This window comes from Melanostigma gelatinosum (genome assembly GCF_949748355.1).
Source record: "Melanostigma gelatinosum genome assembly, chromosome: 16".
In the NCBI taxonomy this organism is placed as follows: Eukaryota; Metazoa; Chordata; class Actinopteri; order Perciformes; family Zoarcidae; genus Melanostigma; species Melanostigma gelatinosum.
Genome location: NC_136649.1, coordinates 14,979,592 through 14,999,330, shown reverse-complemented (window position 1 = coordinate 14,999,330; position 19,739 = coordinate 14,979,592). Strand labels below are relative to the sequence as shown.

The window sequence follows — 19,739 nt, the reverse complement described above, 5'->3', positions numbered from 1 at the left end:
CCATGGTTGATAGTTTTCCAGTAATAAAGTGGGTCTATCAGTAATTGAAAAAACAAAAATACAGTATTTAATATACAGAGAAAATCATGAGAATACTTTCTGACCACTAGAGGGCAGTGTAACATCTTCCATAACTTGATGATAAACAACAGAGTAGTATTGAGCACATTGAATGCATGTTGGCAAACCCAATACAATGAAGGCAGAATTATATAAAGAGTCTCTTTAATTAATCGAGATGACACTTTTCTACAGTTTACTTTACTGTCTGCTTCCAAATGAATGACGAACTTGTATCCTTTACTGGCTCAAGATACGCAGTAGCATAACGTACAAAGTCCAAGAGATTATCTATGGAGTGCCCTGTTAGTGTCGGCATTAGGACTTTACCTTCTCAGCATGTTGACACAAATGATAAGGTTGTAATATAACACACTGCAGCCACTTCCTTCGACTCGCCCTGAAACACAACATAACCAGATATCTCACCTGTGCCTTTTGCATTTGATTTTCCCACAAACAGCACAGCTGTGGCCCAGTGGAAACAGCTCCTGTTGGTATAACTGCAAGAGAAAGTTAACATACTGTGGACTTACAGTGGTATACAAGTAAACTACAATAATACTAATATTTCTCATCATTCACTGCAGCCGCAGAAGTGACTTAATCATAGCGACCTTTGTCTCCAATCAATTAAAAAGCTCAATTCATATCCAAAATGTCTTCAGAAATCAATACAAACCTCAGATGTATTATTTAGAAAGCATTAAAAGACACAACGATTATATTTTAAAATTGCTATGATGACTGCTGTGACATTGCATTTTGTCAGTATCAGATTACTCTATTCAGCAACTCTTGCCTGTAGTCGTACCTTGCTTTTTGATTTGATGGAGAACAAGACATTGGGCAGCAGAGACTCGGGTCCCAAAGAGCAGTAGAAAGTGACGACTCCGGCCAAAAAGGACCAAAACACAATCATAATGTGTATATATCTGTCAAAACAGAAGAAAAATATGGCCATTGACTGAACAAAAACATTTTAGTATATAGAGGGAATATATGACAGGGATGTTACATATGAAGTGACATTGATGAGAGTAATGACCACTGTTTTGGCCTCCTTGCCTGTTTAAAAGCACAGTGGCCAGCAGCAGGACCAGCAGCAGAAAGCAGAAGACTGGATACTGTCGACCCAGCTCTCTGAACCGCTCCAGCTTCACCGTGCGTCTTATTTTCTGCAGACAAGCCCCGATGCATCCCATCTTCGTCGCCTTCGGGAGCCTCTTCACATGTAGCCTATTGCATATTACTGCAAAATACAGAAGTCAACATGTAGCCACTGTCTACGAATAAATAACGGCGTGCAGCAGCGACACATGACAGCGACACAGTTCAAAATCGTGTATGCAGTTTATTCAGTTTACATACCAAGCTGCTTGTAGTGTTTCTTATTCATCGACTCCAGCACTTACTGTAAATGTACGGTGGATGTTAAGGGCCAGTTTTCATTGTAGTCCATCAGCGACACCATCATGAATTAGCAGAATAAATGCGCAGGTTGCCTTGTTTATAGGAGAGGGCGAGGTGTCCGCACACAGCTGTGCACCACAGCAGGATTAGAGGTGATTGCACCGCAACTTCCGTGTCCAGGCAGTGCTAAAACGCCGATGCTGTGCTAACGGCTGCGGTGCTCTATAGCTGTCATGTGTGTCTATTTGAGGGACACCGCGGTCAGCGCTGGAGACGCGTGATGTCACCTCCGCTGCGCTCACAACGTACTGGCTATGCTATAGTTTACAGACAAACAAGTGACGTTATGTCAGCTGACGAGACACATTAATTACCTCAAATAAATAAGCCCGAATACACGTTTGAGGTCCCAAATTTAAGAGACGAGACCAAGGAGTAAGTGGCTTTTCCTCAACCACGTCAATTAATTAACTTATATTGTTAAACGATGTACATTCGCGTTGGTATCAAACCGTGTTAATTGACCCAAGAAAACTACACATGGAAACTGATAAATGGTCACTTTTACGTGAAAACAGTCTGCGGGTTAGCCGTCAATTAGCTCACTAACGTCAACTGGCTAATTAGTTCAGCTGCAGTCGCACGTGAGTCACATCAGTACCGTTGCTGTCCTTACCTGATTACGTCACAGCGTTGAGCAGAACTGTGTATGAGGTGGGAATAGTAACCGGTTGAAATTAAGCAAAACGTAAAAATGGTAGTCTGATAATGTCATGGTCAGAAAAACGCAGGTGTAATTGGAAAGAGTTTTGAGATTCAGGGCTCCAGTATTGTGCATGTTTGGCTTTCTGGGAAACTTGAAGTGGAACTGAGCTATAGAAATGTGTGATCACGTCTATTTCATAATGATAAATAAGAAAACTCATATTGGTCTGTTTAGTTAGCTAAAGGCTGATATAACGTGTGCTTTATATTTATTATCCTTTGTAAGCCTTTATCAGTCATAAAATAAAAGCAGCACAGCTTGCACAAAGCATTCGCATCGCATGAAGATTTTATCCAAAGACTAAGACACAGATAGAAATCAAAAACTTTATTACAAAAATAAGTTACACTCACCTCCATTTTACAGTATAAAACAATTTATTTGCAGGAATGCAAAAAACGTTGTTGGCCACCAACAATAGTTTAAAACTGCTAACATCTTTTTTTCAAAAGGTGGTTATTATGATTTTATTGAGGGAGTTAACTGTAGAAAACTGGGATTGAAGAGCAGTTTCCTTTTTGCTATACCCGGGAAGTAGAAATCCTTCACTGCAGTATCCCTTCTACCACTGTGCGTCTATGATCCCTCACCAGCCTACGACAGGCACACATGCTCAGACGGGGCAATATGGCAATTCAATCATCCATCAAGATTAAGCCGAAATATCTTTTCCAAAGTTGCTGTCATGGAGCTGGGAAGGGATCATTCAAGATTAACATGATCTTATATGACGACGAACTGGATTGGGTTGTTTTACATGATTTTGACGTTGTTTGAAAATCCATTGGCTTCAATATAAAACCAACCCACTGGAATAATACAGTGGCACAAAAGGGACACTGCAGGGCTTTATTTTTGTTTAATTTTTTTTTTTTTTTAATCAAAGGCAGTTGGAAGCCTGTGATGTTGAAGCCTTTACAAAAGTAACATTTTATCCGAAAAACTATACAACCAGTAACTACATACTCTGAAGAAGCAAGGCGGCTAATTCAGTTCAAAATAGGATAAAAGCAGGGCTTGTTCAGACTCATCACATGAGATTGTTTTGCATGCCCAGTTTGACTGTTTGCAGTGTCAGAGCTGCAGCTAAAATGACTATCTTACATTAAGTACATTGTTTTTGCGCTCCAGCTCTTGTGCATATTTTGTATGAAAACAAGCCCTGCTTTCATCAATATAGTTTCCCTATTTACAGTACAGGCCGGGTAGTTTAGTCCTCTGTACTGAGGTAGTCAACCAACCCTTTAAAGACAAGTTCTGAAAAGAACCACTTTCCTGGAATGCCTGACTTATCCATGCCAGGTGGGTACACCCTAAAAACCTGCAAATGTTCTCTGTCAAACATCCAGATCGAACGATTAAGAACATGGATATTCCGACAGTAAAAATTGCGATGAGCACAAAAATATACAATAGCATCAAGCTCCTTTGAGCCACTTCAAACCCAAGAACTTAAAAAAGTGCAATTTCTTCAATAATTATTTAAAAATGGCATGTTCAGGGACAGGGAAGGGGTAGATTGTAAGGGCAATACATAGTGCCCTGTAAACCAGGGCTGGGTACAAGGGCTTGGGGCAAAGAGGGTTGTGGAGAGTATTTAGAATCCTCCAGTCATCTTTTTAAGGTGGCAGTTTTAGAAACAAATGAAAATTTAAAAAAAAACATGGGGGAGGGGGAGATGCTTCTTCTGTAAGGCTGGAATATCATTGGACCTTTTTGCCGTGCTCTTTTCTTGTGTCAACATCCATTACAGCTAACGGTGTAAGCCCACACATCAAGTCAGTAGCCACAGTGACAGGTCAGGAACGCCCTCGGCCCCGTTTCCCTGCTGGTCCAATGACAGGAAAGATTAAATTAGTCCAGAATTTTGAAACGAAAATCCAGACATCCATGTTGCACACATTCCCCATCAATCAGCACACTGATGGACCAAGGAAACTCCACAAAACTTAGACTGAAGACAGTGTTTTGCCACTAGGATGGGGCTAGCCTCCTTAGAAGTATAGTATGTTGTGAATGACCGTCTGCTGGCAAACAAACTGGCTGGCTGCTCTGAAACATGACACCTGTCAGGGATTAGTTATGAGGCCAATAAGCAGGTGTAACTTAAGTTCAAGTGCCGTCTTATAATTACTACCAACATCATTTTGAGACGATCAATACCTGCGCTGTAGGTCATCCTCAGCTGCTAATCTACTACACCCCCTTCACCTGACCACAGATAGAAACTATGTCGACGCCAACACTGAGCTCAGTCGTCCTTTTTCCTGTGATATTCAAGACTTACTGAAAATAAACTGAGCCACATGGCACAGTATCTTCCATAAGTGAGCAGTAATTATCTGTGTGACTTCTTTAATTTGACCCACTTTGAATCAAACAAATTAAAGTTACCTCTGCTTGTTCCAGGGGCTCCTCGCTGGGAGAAACCCACTCGGCCCCTCGGTGAGACGCCACCGCGGCCCCTGGTCTGACTGGCACCACCACGGACTCCTCCCCTAGCTCCTCGTACTCTCCCAGACCCCTGGAAGTCATCATACCCGTAGTACGGGTCATCGTAACCACCCCGGTAGTTGTGGTAGTCGTATCCATAGTAATCGTAATAGTCTTCATAGCCATAATAGTCGGGGGGGTAAGAATAGCCTCCCCTCCCGCCTCGGCCTCTGCCTCTCGTGGGTGGGGGCATGTGGGGAGGCCCGTAATAATAGTATTCATCATACCTGAAAGATGATACAGACTCATCGTAAACGCTGCATTCTGCTTAATATCAAAATCAAAATGTGCTGACTGCATGAGTGACGGTCACAGGTTTGAGTTGCATTGTTCCCTCTTACATGTGTGTTTTAGCAGCTTGTCTCTGGGCTTTGCGCTCTTTCCTCTTCTGGTCGGGCGGCTTGGCGAAGACTATTTCAATGTGCTCTCCCTCGAGGTCTTTGCCGTTGAGATCAGCCAAAGCCTGTGAAATGTATCAATGAAAGTATGTTTTCAGTGCAAAAACAACAGATTAAAGATGAAGCTGATGCATGTCAGTCCAGTGACAGGTGTTTTCTTCCATACCTTCACAGCACCATCTCTTTCCTCAAAGTGGATGAAGGCATAGTCTTTCAATTTTTTCACCCGCTCCAGCTTGCCAAACTGACTGAAGGACTTTTCAAGTATCTCTTCTGTAACGGTGCTCGCCAAGTTCCTCACAAACAGCACCTTGACCTGGTAATGGAAAACAAAGGTTCTAATACAATTGCAGCAGACGGTCATAGAAAGTGAACAGTATGCGACCAACAACCTCTGGCCCTGAGCCTTACCTTGGCCATGACCTCGGGGTCTGGGTCCTCGATTGGGTCAGCCCACTCCACGGTGACCACGTTTCCCCACACCTTCACCTTTCCGCTCATCAGTCGGCGGCGGGCCTGAGCTGCCGTCTTGTGGTCTTCATACTCGAGGAAGCAAAAGCCCCGATTCTTCTTCTTGTCGTCTGGCTGGTGGTACAATATGACATCATTTAGACCCTCTGTAGAGACGAGAAACGGGGAAGAGAGGTGGAGGAAAGGCAGCAACGGTTAAATGGCTTTATTCAACTGAGATCTCAGATCAATGAAGTACCAAACTAGTGATGTTAATCTGCCTTTCAGTTTGGTGTCCAGTCAGCTCTTAGCGGTAAACCATCATGGTGACGTAAGTCACTCCAGCATAGTACATAAAAGTTCATCATTTGGACATAAACAGGAAATGCTTGAAACTAATTGTCAAAGCTTCTTTCATTGCAGATCTTAAATGCACAACAAATCCAATCAAAATTGTCAAACAGGCAGAAAGTAGATAATAAAAGAATGAAGCTGTAGAACTAATATTTCACGAAATATTATTCAGAAAGGTAACTCAAAGGATGGTGCGACTCACCTGTGACTTTTGCAAATTCTTCAACAATCTGCTCTTTTGTTTTACTCTTGGGGATCGAGCCAACAAACAGTCTATTATTCGCCACAGAGATGCACACGCCGATGTGTTTACCCGGTCGAATTTCATTGTTGTTGCACTGCGGAAGAACGGAGGATGTCGTAAGAGGAAGGAACAAAAACTTAGCTTACTTGTTGACTTAAACTACTTTTAACTAACAATTATTTTCTGGTTATATTTTCAGGAGAGGAAACATACCAATTTGACCGCCTGCTGTGCAGCATCTTTAGTGCAGAAAGTGACAAAGGCATATCCTCTGTTCAGGCCACTGAGAGGATCCATCATCAGGCGCAGATCCCAGACGGGGCCGGCTTTCTCAAACAGCGGAACCAGCTCGTCCTCAAAGAGGTCTCTGGGGATTTTGCCTACAAATATCTGTCAGGTTGAGAGGAAAGGACACTAATAAGAGCCCCTCTGTGACTTGTCATGTGAGGTTAAAACATAGATGGCATTTAGGAAAAAGGTGTCTATTCAGCTCTTAGCGGTAAAACATCAGTGTAACCGAGGTTACTACAGATAATAAAAAATTGTCATCATTAAGACACCATATGTGCATAATAGTGCAACTTTAAAGAAGACATGTTCTGTACCTCTGTACCGATGGTGGGCTGGGCCCCTGAGTGAGCAGAATCTGGTGGGGGCCCTCCATACTTCCTCTGGCCTGTTGTTACATCAAGCGTGTAGCCAGTCCTCTCCAGCAAAGCCTGATCATAACAAAACATGGAAAAGAGAGGAGACAGTTTGACAGTCCTAGATAAAATAAAAAGAAAACAAGTTCCACAGTAGATCAAGCACTTAAAGGCATGCAAAGCATCCTTATTTAAAATGTGTCCTTTATTCAAACAGCATGCTGGTTAAAGAGATTAACTATAAGCATTGCATCAGCATTCGCATATTTTGTCCCAAGCATTAAATCAGACAAAACTAATTAAATTCAGGATTAGTTCTCACTTTGATTTTGGCTTCATCTGGTCCTTTATTGGTGTCTGACACTTTGGTCCCTTGTTTCTCTCTCTGTCTGTACGTCTTCATCACACCACAAAGAAAGGCACTTTTGTTCTGAAAAAGGGAGAAAAAAAACCCACTATTAAATACGATAATTATGTAAATGAAATGTGTCATGATCATTGAGACAACTTCTGATTCTTAGTTCCCCACAAAATGAATAATCTGTCTTGTAGATAATGACAGCTAAGGGCTATTTTACTACATGCCATGATACATCACACTGCACAGACGACAATCATCCAATTTGTATGAAGACATCAGAAATTAAAGGTTATCTAAACAACCCACACATACCTGAACATGTGAGAGGTCGCTGTCCTTAAATTGCAAAAGGACTTGCAGAGCACCTTCCTCGTTGAATTCTTTCAGAGCCTCAATCGCTCGATCATCTAAGTCACTATGTGACACCATACCTGGAGGGAGGGGCAAGACAGAAAGAGAAACAGTGAGCTACTAACCAGGCTGAGGAAGTCCGTACTTATGCAATTACTACCGTGTCATTCAAGTCCAACTGAAAGGACGAAAGACAAATATTTGCATGCGAGTCATTGTTGCACAACAAATATCTTTTGAATTGTGTAATGGATAATGATCACTACAATTAGAAGGGAGGAGCAGGACCAGGCTAATCTAGTAGTGCTGTATTCAGTAGTCAGGCTGCACTTTACTCTCCAACCAGTAAGTTTTTGCAGAACTAATCACAACAGATGTGACAATGCAACTTGATATGCCAGTGCCCCTCTATACTGTAGCTGGGAGTTTCTAATGAGCTGGTCTGCATTCTCCTCCATGGAGGGGCCGTCACCTGTCCAAGGCAGCCACACACCAGACAGCTGCTGCCATTGTTTCTGTCTCGCTTCCATCTGGCTGAGAAGGCCGGACCAAGAATTTTTCAGATCTGACCGACCAAACTAAGTCCTGAAATGACCCCCAAACTTTGCACTGCAGCTCACCCCATACAGACTGGTAAAGCGCCAACCAAAGCAACAGATATCTAAACTGTGACCGACATACTTACACCAGTTTATCCATCTGCAATTATTTTATGGGATGCGGAGAAACATCATGGAAATGAATGGAGAGACTGGACGGGCTTACCAAGACACTCCCAGGGAGAGGACAATTAATTCACCCTGACACCAGTGACCATGCAACCATGTTGGGAATGCAAATGCTGCAATCATTTACACATTGGTAATGTGTAATTTTATATTTTGTAGCACTGCAGTACCCATTTTGGTAGGAAACCACAAAAAGTTGCTTCATGATCCCAATTCCCCCATTCAAAAAGGTGATAAAATGACAGTACATGCAAGAAATTGATGAACATAAAAAATTGCAAATTTGAATATGCAAGTATATTCTTTGTGCCTTACCTGCTATGTAAATTTCATCTAGTTTTTCAGCAACTTTCTGTGGTAAACCAGCTTCTAATAAAGTCTGGAAGTGCTCAGAATGGGTAACTGCAGCAGAGGTGTCCATTGGATCTTCTGGACCATTTCCATTAATATGTTCTGTGGCCATGTCTCCAGAAATCTGTGTAAATGCAATGAGCCAAATTAATCCTGGGTCAAGGGCAAGACTTGGGGTGTGTTCAGGAGAGTGCAAAGTCTCAGACTTGTCAGGAAAAATAACGTGTTTACCATTTCTTGGATACAGTGTATTTTGTATTAATAAGCACAAACTATCAATAAACAGGCGTGTCGCTGCATACAAAACAAGTTATTATCGTCGCGTGGTCCTGTACAGTCAGTAGACTTTTCACTATCCTGACATAAGACTTGCAGCTTGCATGAGGTAGAAGCCCAGAAACCTGTATAGGCAGTTGACAGATGTTTGAACATTGCAAGCAAGACAATCCACATACCGAAAATTCCCACAAAAATCTATTGAATGACATCTTGTAAAAACGGTTTAACGACCGAGTTTGTGCACATGTGGCAGTTTTTTTTCCCATTCCGATTTATTCTGGGTTAAGAAGTTCGTGCAAATGGTGCTAAGTTAACTTGTTACGGGCTGTATCGCAATCCTCTTGGTCACTGCTGGTGCAGACGCGTTGTCTGCTTTGGGCTCTAAATTACATGTTAACTTACCTTCTCACTGCTGACTTCAGCACAGGCTAGATAGCTGATACACGTGTTCCATCAGAGAGTGAGACCCAGTTTCCGGTAGCTGACCAAAGAGCAAGTATGCACCCTATAGCATTTATGTTTGACACTTTTGCAGCACATATTGTGACACTAAGTTAAATAAAAAAGAATGTTTGTTTTGAATCGACAGATACCGAGGCAAACAACAATGTAACTGCTCTCAGATCACACTATTATATCCGCCAACGCTGGACTGAGCAAAACGTGGCCAGCAATCTTCTGCTTCAGCCTCTCGATACCTTAGCTAACGTTACCCTTTAACCAATATGGGCTTAAATATACCACACAACCGACACATTGCAGCGTCTGCTAATCAATGCAATATCGCTAAGCACGTGCTTTCAGTGGTTAAAAACATTTCTACAATGTTAAAAGTAACTATAACGTGACCGTAGCGTGCAAATGAATCTTGGGTTTTGAACCGTTAAAAAAAACAGAATAAATTATTTTCAAAAGATGTGTGGTGACGTTAGATTGAACGTTAGCGGGGACTGGCTCGCACACGTTGAGGCTGGCTAGCTAGCTAGCGGGCTAGTTAGCACAGCTAACGTTAGAGCTATCGAGTTCACCATGAACCGTCACAATCACATGACGCGCTAATTTTCTATGAGTGCGTACGCATTAAATGTCGTAAAACAGTAGGGAAGTGGTTCGTCCGTTGGTACAGTGGTTACGCGGGAAAGCAATTTATTGCTAAGATAACAGGCTTTAACCAGCTAGCTGCTGTTAGCACACGATGACAATGAGCATGTCAATTCTATGATCTGTCAAAATAGGCTAGCTTAAGCTAGCATGCTATTTCGAACGGAATTTCAGTGAGGCCATTGTTACGAGATTTGCCAGTAAGGACTTCAACAATTGACGAAAGTGTAGCTTTTATGAGTAATTCGATTCACCGAGGCCTAGAGGTTCAGACGGCTAGATGCCTGGTTTGTCAACGTGCCGCCATATAGGAAGAGTCCATTTTCAAAAAGCCGGTCTGGAGAAGTCGTTCCCAACCAACACCAGTTTCCACATTGTTTGAAACAGCACCGCACGATTCAGACTTTTTAGCAATAAATTAAGCAACAATAACGTGACCAAATAGTAGCATTCGCCCTACCTGCCGCTGGATCACCAACGTGTATGGTGTTGATTATTTAGGAAGACAAATGTGATATTTAAAAGACAGAAAAAGTATAAAACTCCCGGCACTGATCCGGCTTCAGTCATTCACTCTTGATGATGTAAAATGGCTGCCACGTTCACGCCTCGAGTTTCGGCTCGTCGAAGGGGTTTCTTGGACAGCCCTGCACGGGCTTGCCTTGTATGCATTTCACAGAGGAGCAGCAGGTCATTCAAAGCATCCATCATAACTACTAACGACGAGTAATTTCACGACAACAGCAGTACCGCTTATGTAAGGGGTCAGTTAGGAGTGCTGACTAATACAACAGTGAAAAGATTTGGTCCAGAAACAAAACATTGAACTCAAATATATAAGTAAACACCAATGAAATAAAACAAGGAAGTATAACAATGAAATAAATTAGCCTATTATTAATAATTTACTGATAATCTTCCACCACCAATACTACTACCAGTACTTCTACTGATAATAACATATTTTAGAGATGATCAGTATTTTTGTGTAAAATTGTACCAAATGCCATCAATATATTCCTCATATATTTAAATCTAAAACAAGATGTGTGACATTAACAGGCCAACTCTGACAATATTTCAGCAGTGCATTACTGGAAGTAGGGAGGGCGATCCCACTTTCCACCACACTGTGTCACTCTTCCCATTGATTCAACACTCATCTGCTCCACGAGCAAAAGAATAGGTCCGAGTACATAGAAACCTATATGATTATTTGTTTGATACCGCAGAGACAACATCAGGTGCAATGGTTTGCACAACTGAAGAGTTCTTTATTTATGTTGTGCCAAACTACGCAGGATTTTTTATTGGTTCGGTAAAAGATTCTCTGCAGCATTGTCATAGGAAAGAAAAGTTGTACTTGTTTTTACAATCCGATTTAAAAGTTGTTACCTGCATCTGTGTTTGTTGCAGAAAATCCAGTTTTGAAACAATGTTATTTGTTCTCAATATCTGACGATTGGGTTGAAAGTGAGAGTCAATTGCAAGTAAAAAATATTTTTAAATAACAATTCCTGGGTGCATGTTTGGACAGTCAAGGTTGACTACATGACTTACTGTGAGCAATGAAAAGTACTTGTGTCAGTGTTGATCCATGACAATTGTTTTAAATACAAATACATTGCAGTGACAATACAATGCACAGTATGAATTTGGGATTTTTGTTATCTGCTATTTTCATCACAGTGATTCGTAGATTTAATGTTTGGCTCATGGCTGAAATAATAAAACTTTAGCAGGTAACTGACTCCAACAACTCCCACAGGTAGAACATTAACAGCTGGACGGTGATGGCTGGAATATTTTGAGGAATAACTTACGCAGCTGTTGAGGAAAAGAGCAACATAGTGATTTCCTGGTGCATATTCCCAATCAGTAATAATGTTATATGCAACTTACCCAACAAACAAACATTTTGAATGTCACAAGATAAGAACAATGGCAAAGCATAACAAAGGTCAGTACGATCAAAAGTATTCAATACTTCCAGAAACACTTTGCTAATAAGCTTTGTCTTCCATGTCTTATCCACAGGTTGTTACAGACTCAAGAAAACTCAAGTGTAGTTTTCATGTGTCTACGATACGTTTGTTGCTCATGTCCGTGAAGACTCCTTAGAGAACAAACAAAGCTCAGACATATATTTGAGAACAAAACAATTGGTTCATAAAGTTTCGTATTCAGCTTTATAACAAGATATCATTTAGGTTAAAATTAGTTTCAGTACATTTTATCATATCACAATAAAAATGTTAACAAGCTTTTTATTGACATTAATATTGTCTCTTTAACACTGACTACAACAACCTGATATAGTGGTAGGTTTTTGTGTAATGTTCTTTTTTTATTATGTTAATATGACCATCTTAAGCATGCTATGAAAACTATAGACTGTATATAAGAAGGATGAAACATTATGGTTATGTTAGTCTGTCTCTGACAATGTCTGCTTTGTTTCTGTTGGTCCCTCTGATGCAGCAGAGGCTCTATTTTATGGCTCTTGAATGAGATAAATAACCATAATTGTACCTACAGGCTTATTACAGATCACGCATGCCACCCTGTGGAGAGAGTTTACCAAGCAAAATGATCTGGCTCCTAAATAACTGAGCAAAACCTCAGTTCATCCCTTTCAGTCTTTTGTATTCCTTTTAGCAATGCACCATCCTTGCACTGATAGAGGATGTATATGCCCACCTGCACGCTGTGTATTTACTCAGATAAACTCTTCCAGTTATATTCCATCAAAATGGTGCTTTGCTTGGAGAATAAATATATAATATAATATTTCAGAAGAAAATTATTTAGTATTGATGCAGCAAATAAGATTGAATTTTTGCTCTGGTTGGGAGTGCAACATTCCAAATATACCAAATACCAAATATACTTTAAATATAGCAAAGTCAGCCTGCGATTCTCGGCTTTAAAACATTTTCATCTTATAGTTTCAGTCAGCCCTCGGTTTTGATAATGAGCCGTTAACATGCTTGGATTTGATTTCAATCATCATTCTCTTTACTGCTACATCAAATATCCTCAATTGTGTCACAGCCAAGAAAACTACAGGTCGCCGCTGGTTCGTTCAGTTGTTTGTTGTCCCTGACTTATCAACAGCTTCTAGATCACCATGGCTTTGAATTGAGCCTGCCTGAGACATGACCTGCTAACCTCACCGTGCCACCCATGCGCTCTCCTCTACAGCAACAGTGACAGCGTCGACACCAGAGCCCCTGAGAATAAATCTGACTAGTGTTTCACCGAGCGTGATTTGTGTAGGCTGCACAATTTACTCTACACTTGGGGCTTTCCACATCTCTGTGATTCTCATCCTCATCCAGCCAGATCAATGTGCCTTACACAGAGCAGAAGAAACTCGGCACCACTCCTCGTTTCATAAATCAGGAGGCCATGAAGCAGGCCAATGCGAGAATTCAGGAGAGGGAAGTTGCACATGTCCTCAAACTAATCCTCTGTGCTGGATGTTTTTTGTCAGTGAACTGCTGTCGGGCTTTAATGTACAGCAGCACTCCTTTCAGGTGTCTCATATTTCTGATAGCATCTCATCTCTCGTACGTCTTAAACATACTTACCCAGCTCAACAAATTCATCAGTCAGCTCCATGATTATTGTACACACTTCTGCAAATAGCCAAGTGTGATTTTTATAAACGATAAGATCAAAACGTGTCGGACGTTGGCGTATGTGATTTTACTCTTTTATCAGTTGATGTTTGAGATTCTGTTTTTATGCCTGAATGTTTATTTTTCGGTAGTAAATAGGCCAATGTACTTATGTTACTAGGGTATATTTGATTGACAGTACATTTTGTTTGTTGTTAATAAACTTCCATGCGTATGCCCAAAATATTGGTTGTTACATATTCGTAGTTGTTACATTATTATGTAAAATACAATGTTATAAATGCTGTGATAGAAGCCCAAAAACGGCTTGAAACATCTCTGTGATTTTAAACGTCTCCTCTTCAACGCTTATTGAAGGAGGACTCTTATGTCACGGATTTATCACCAGCACAACCAAGGACACAGGACATGGATACTTAAGTAAACAGACAGATGAAATGCAAAATAAATTCATATTCATCCTTGACATTTCGGATGTGGGAGGCGGACAGATGGAGACTCCTTAACAACTATCAGATATCTTTCCATTTATTCATAACTTCTTCAATCCAAACGAGTTTTGCCTCAATATAAAACTATGCATGAAAAGAATACACCCAAAATAAATTATTGCTGTGATGTTTTATTGAAGTTTATTTAGATTTATTGTCAATATCTGTTTTAATGAAATTTGTTAAGAAATAAGACGCATGGCAGCGTTTCAGTTTAAAAGTCAGTGATCAGATAACAGGGCACTAATACGTATTACATAATATACCAGCAGTATCCAATGTCAAACTGCATGTAGGGCATGCATAACATTAGAACAATGACTTCCATTAGGATTGCAATTAACTGATTCATTGTCAAGTCTATGAAATATCAAAGCATTGTGAAAAATCACATCATCAAATGTCTTGTTTTGTTTGATCAAAAGTCCAAAACCAAACCAGATTCAAGTTAAGATTCATATATGATGAAGAAAATAAGCAACTTACCACATTTGAGAAGCTGGAACCATAGGATGTTTGACAGGTTTCACCTTTTTTTTTCCTCAATTTTTTTTTGACAATGTATCAATTATCATAATTGTTTTGAAGAATCGATTACAATGAATACATTGGGGCAATGCATGTTTGAAAATGGAAGGAAAATACAGGTCATTGTCATGGGAAATATAATAAAAGAATATTGTCAATATAAGGAAATTATGTCATTATGAACACTGAAGAGACAAATGGATCAACTGAGTGAAGATGCAGTGAATACATTGCCTTAAAAATGCTTTCCACTCTTTACAATGAAAACTTTTACTTTTATGCACTTACAGCCAACAATTGGTCTTTCTGCAGTAAACTGAAACTCAACTAATGACCCCTCTCTTTGCTGTGACATGACAAATAATAACATCCCCCAGTTAACAAAAACCCAGGGATTACATGCAGCATCCATAGTCAGGATGGAAGGTTGATGGAAGTATGTTTTGACTTTCCATGATTTGTTCTTATCATTTTGCCCTTTAAAGGGATTATGAGAAAGGTAGCAAAGTGGCCAGTGAGTCACTGAGATCGTTGATAAGGTTGGTTTCATCTAATCCAGGAAGTGGCCCCAGACTGGGGGACGCAATATAAAACGACACTGAAGGGAAGCAGTAGTCCTCAATAAAAAGCCCTCCTGCACAGATGCACGATGAAGAAGGAACTTTCTTTCAACACGGTAATACTCTGTCTCTGAGTTACTCATGCTTCGATTCAAAAGACCGTTGATTGACCATTTTCTTTTGTCTCTGTATCATTAGATAACTGCTGTAACCACCATGGGCTCAGTGAAATCAGCTGGACTGTCTCTTCTGCTGTTGTCTTTTCTTATTTACAGTGCAGATTCTTACCCCAACCTTGACTTATCAAACGGTAAGATGTCATTTTCATACAAGTACTAAGTACTCTACTCTGAAATCTAGTACACAAACCAAGGATTTACTTCAGTCAATTAGCACAATTTGATTTAATTCATCTCCATTCACAAAGATTGTACACTGTTTTTAATCCTAGAACTGAAATGTACCTGTATAACAAGCGGTCTCGTCTTTCTCCAGCGGGCTGTGGGGAGTGCACACTGAGGAGGAACAATTTTTTCTCGAAGGAACATCCGATCTACCAGTGCATGGGCTGCTGCTTCTCCAGAGCGTACCCAACACCCCTCAAGGCCATGAAGACAATGACGGTCCCAAAGAACATCACCTCGGAGGCAACATGCTGTGTCGCAAAGCACAGCTACGAGGTACGAGTACAGGTACAGACAAAGGATTTGTCTGGCAAACTTTTCTGTAAATGGTGAAACGTGAGACCGATGCTGACTAAATATTTCCCCAAATCTGCAGTTGAAATACTTTGAAACAAAATGCTCCATGTTGGAAGTAGTGTAGAATAGTATTGTTAACTTTTAGTCTAAATTATATTTTGTCGATCTGTAGTTTTTTGTTCAGATTAGTTTGGGGATATTTCAGTGGCTTTGGTCACGTTAGGTCAGCAGTTGTGGAAAGTACATTTAACCGAGTACAATTGTGAGGTAGAACTGAAATAATTCAATTGTATGTTGTATTCTTCTGTATAACAGAAAAGACACGCTAACATTGTATTGCTGAAGAATAAACCAGTGGTTCCCGACCCTTTCGCTTTAAAATAAAGCAGTGTGTACTTTGGGCCCCTTGCCATGTTTTAGAGATCTATTAGTTGTTTGCAGTTCCACCAAAGAGACATTTACCCTCAAACTTCTCAAATGGTTCACTGATTGAGGTTCAAAGAGGTAAAAAATATCCAACACTTCACAAAAAAACAAAGAGTTTATATGAGACTTTGTTTTTTCTTTTCTACTTTCATCATCCCCCCCCCCCCCACCCACAGATTTATCTAAAGACTAATTAGAAGGGACCAACCCCAGAACCATCTTGTGATATATGATCAGTCACAGGGGCAACGTTCTGCAGAACGAGCACTTTAAGTTTTGTTGTTCACACTCAATTTCACTCCATTCGTTAAAACAATGAATGACGACCTCCTCCGCTGGATGAACCGACCACTATCACTCATGGGCAGAATAGCTACAGTTAAAATGACAATACTTCCTAAAATAAATGACCTATTCATAATGATACCATCTCAACCCACTCCCTCCTGGTTCAAATTGCTTGACTCAATCATTACTCAATTCTACTGGAAAAATAAGACACCAAGAATTAAACTGGCCACTCGACAAAAACACAAGGAGGACTTGAAGCTCCACATTTTTTTCACTACTCTCTCGCAAATCAACTTCAATACATTGTTAAATGGATCCACCCCAGCCAATCAGACAACACATGGTTAGATATAGAACAGACAGTTTGTAAGGACATTCAGATTGCTGACCTACCATTTTTCAGCCAATCTATCAAACGCCATCCTTGTTTCAAAATACTGACAATAGCAGAAACTCTGACAGCCTGGTGGAAATTCCACAAAATCACCAACATCACTTTTGCACCTTCAAATTTGACTCCCATATGGAACAATCCTGATTTTCTAAGTCACAAGACACCTCTAAATCTCCACACATGGTCCGCTAAAGGCATCACTCATCTGAAACACATCTTCAATAATAACACCATGGTTTTATTCCCCCACTTGGTTCAGAAGTACGGCATCAGGAGCAATCCATTTTTGGAATATCTGCAACTCAAATCATCCGTTCAATCCAAACTTAACACTCAACCTCAGAATTAATTAATATCCCCTCTTCAAAAAAGTTAATCTCACAAATATGGAGAGTAGTATCACAGTCTGACAAAACATCATCCATACCATCAAGAAAATGGGAATCAGACCTGTCCATCACTCCTGATGCTGATTTCTGGAATAAAGTTTGCAATAATATTTACTTCATGACTAAAAATGCCAATTTAAAACTAATACAGTATAAAATACTTCACAGAATTCATTATACTGGGCAAAAAATGTTTGAAATGGGATTCAGGTCAGATATCTGTCCACATTGCACTCAAACCAGCCCGGATAGCTATGTTCACGCCACCTGGCACTCACTGCACACCAGTTAATCACTTTTGGAAAGAAATAACTGAGTCACTGTCTGTCTTCCTGGGCTGCCTCGTCCCTTTATCCCCTTCACTGTGCTTACTAGGAGACATCTCAACAATAAATCTGAGCAAAACAAACCGCCGTTTACTCCTCGTGGCCCTATCGCCAAGAAAACTATCCTCATGAACTGGAAATCAAGGAATAACACACATATCACACACTTAAGAAACTTAAGATGAGAGTACCGGTATATTTCAATGGAAAATCTAACCTCATCCATCATATACATTACAACAGAACACCACTCCATCTGGTCACCCTTCACTATGTTTCTGCAAACGTGACACCACCCATCCTATTAATATTAAAGTTTGTAGAAACATAAGTATATATTTTTTTGTTATGTTTTTATTATTATTGAATTTTGTTTTGTTTTTCTTGCCTGACAACCAATTGAAACCCACGTACATGCATACATGAACACCCATATGCACACATACTTACCTATTTTTTTTTTCCATCTCAAAAGGCTCAAGGACACACAAACACACACACACACACACTGACTATATGATGTTTGCTGGCTTGTATCCCACTGTTATTGTTGTCCTCTTGTTATGTCTATGTATTGTCTCTTGTCTTTCAATAAAAAATGTATAAAATAAATTAAAAATATATTAAATAACAATCTCTCTTGTGTCTTCCTCCTCATCTGCGCCTCTTTCAGACAGAGGTGTTCAACATACGGGTGAGAAACCACACAGAGTGCCACTGCAGCACCTGCTATTTTCACAAGATATGAAGACGGGAACTGGAGACCCTTCTGCAGCGCTCAGCTTGGCGATGAATTGTGTTTACTTTAATTTGCACAAGTTCATTTGTGTTTTAAATGTCTGTCCACATGATGCCAGATACTATTTTTGGAGTAATTGTGTTTGTGTAATTAGCCTTTATTTGCATTGATAGATGTATGTGATTAATTGTAGATTGAAAAGCAAATAAAATGTGCAACCCAGATGTTGCATTTTCATGAACGTGTCTTACAGTGAAATTCATGGGATGGTGGTGTGTGTGTGTGTGTGTTACGAATCACTAAGTGACTTTAGACAACTATAGCAACTAAATGTGAGGAATAGTAACACAAGTAACTGTTTGAAAGGGACATTTGGCTTTGAGGTTGATAACAGGATTGCGCCATGACAAATCTGATTCTCCAATCAGAAGTGGAAGCCAACATATATATCAAGTAGCTGAACAGAACTGATATTTAAGCAAACATCAGCGAGAAGTCATTGAAAAGCCCCAAAAAAGGAAAAAGTTATGGTGATTTTTACCTGACAAAATCTCATCTGCTGGAGATTGTGTGATATGACAAAAAACCTCAGTGCTTCACAATTCAAATCATTGTTAAACTAAATGCTTCATTTATTTATAGGTTGTGTAGATACGAGTGATGTGTAGAAAAGTAGGCAAACAAATCCGTTTACTTTTGTTATTTTTTAATACAAAACAAGAATTAACTGTATTACTATACAATAACAGGGGTATTTCTGCCTCACTCTTTAAAAGCTTTTTTTAATGCTCCTTATAATCTACAAACACAATCATAAACGCATTAATGGCACTTATCGAGCAACATGCTCAGTTACATGCTGCCTTTTAGGCCCCGTGATTAACCAGGAGTCTTTCAACCGACTGACGCTTGTTAGAAGACACGTGCTCTGCTGAAGAGTCCCTGGCAAAGTCACACTGCACATCAGGGATGTTGCTGAAGCTGACCCTTGAGTGCACTCGTGTGACTACTCTGGGCGAAGACAAGAATATCGTACCTTGGAGATATTGAAAAAAACATGTGTGAAAATATAATAGATTTAGCTTCATGTTGGAGGTTGTTCGTCTAATGATGCTGTGCCTTGAGGTCTTTGCATGGATGGTAATAGCATGGAGTCAGGGGCATCCAGCAGTCCAATCCTTCTTAGACTAGCTGTTAAGTAAACAGTTCACGTCCAGTCTGTGTGCAGAGTGTGATCACTGTAAGGCCATGGATGCT

The 19,739-nt window shown here is 40.2% G+C and overlaps 2 protein-coding genes across 2 annotated transcripts; one reads left to right on the top strand and one right to left on the bottom strand.

Moving 5' to 3' along the window:
- Positions 1-2,551: 2,551 nt before the first annotated feature.
- Positions 2,552-10,575, bottom strand: LOC306790104 (heterogeneous nuclear ribonucleoprotein Q-like). Its single transcript, XM_079286215.1, has 12 exons — positions 10,454-10,575; positions 8,578-8,737; positions 7,496-7,614; positions 7,145-7,252; positions 6,784-6,897; positions 6,392-6,568; positions 6,137-6,272; positions 5,542-5,747; positions 5,297-5,446; positions 5,074-5,195; positions 4,634-4,959; positions 2,552-4,067 (listed from the first exon to the last, which is right to left on the bottom strand). The coding sequence occupies exons 2-12, from the start codon at positions 8,723-8,725 to the stop codon at positions 4,039-4,041; spliced, it is 1,635 nt and encodes a 544-aa protein (XP_079142341.1). The 5' UTR covers positions 8,726-8,737; positions 10,454-10,575; the 3' UTR covers positions 2,552-4,038.
- A 4,640-nt stretch (positions 10,576-15,215) lies between these two features.
- cga (glycoprotein hormones, alpha polypeptide) lies at positions 15,216-18,582 on the top strand. Its single transcript, XM_079287115.1, has 4 exons — positions 15,216-15,332; positions 15,415-15,526; positions 15,712-15,896; positions 18,417-18,582. The coding sequence occupies exons 1-4, from the start codon at positions 15,306-15,308 to the stop codon at positions 18,489-18,491; spliced, it is 399 nt and encodes a 132-aa protein (XP_079143241.1). The 5' UTR covers positions 15,216-15,305; the 3' UTR covers positions 18,492-18,582.
- Positions 18,583-19,739: the final 1,157 nt, after the last annotated feature.

Coding starts and splice junctions, on each gene's coding strand:
- LOC306790104 (XM_079286215.1), bottom strand. CDS start 8,725: ATGGCCACAGAACATATTAATGGAAATGGTCCAGAAGATCCAATGGAC. Junction 7,253..7,495: donor GCGACCTCTCACATGTTCAG/GTATGTGTGGGT, acceptor TCCCTTTTTCAG/AACAAAAGTGCCTTTCTTTG. Junction 5,196..5,296: donor AAAGAGATGGTGCTGTGAAG/GTATGGAAGAAA, acceptor TACATTTCACAG/GCTTTGGCTGATCTCAACGG.
- cga (XM_079287115.1), top strand. CDS start 15,306: ATGAAGAAGGAACTTTCTTTCAACACG. Junction 15,333..15,414: donor AGGAACTTTCTTTCAACACG/GTAATACTCTGT, acceptor CTGTATCATTAG/ATAACTGCTGTAACCACCAT. Junction 15,897..18,416: donor TCGCAAAGCACAGCTACGAG/GTACGAGTACAG, acceptor CGCCTCTTTCAG/ACAGAGGTGTTCAACATACG.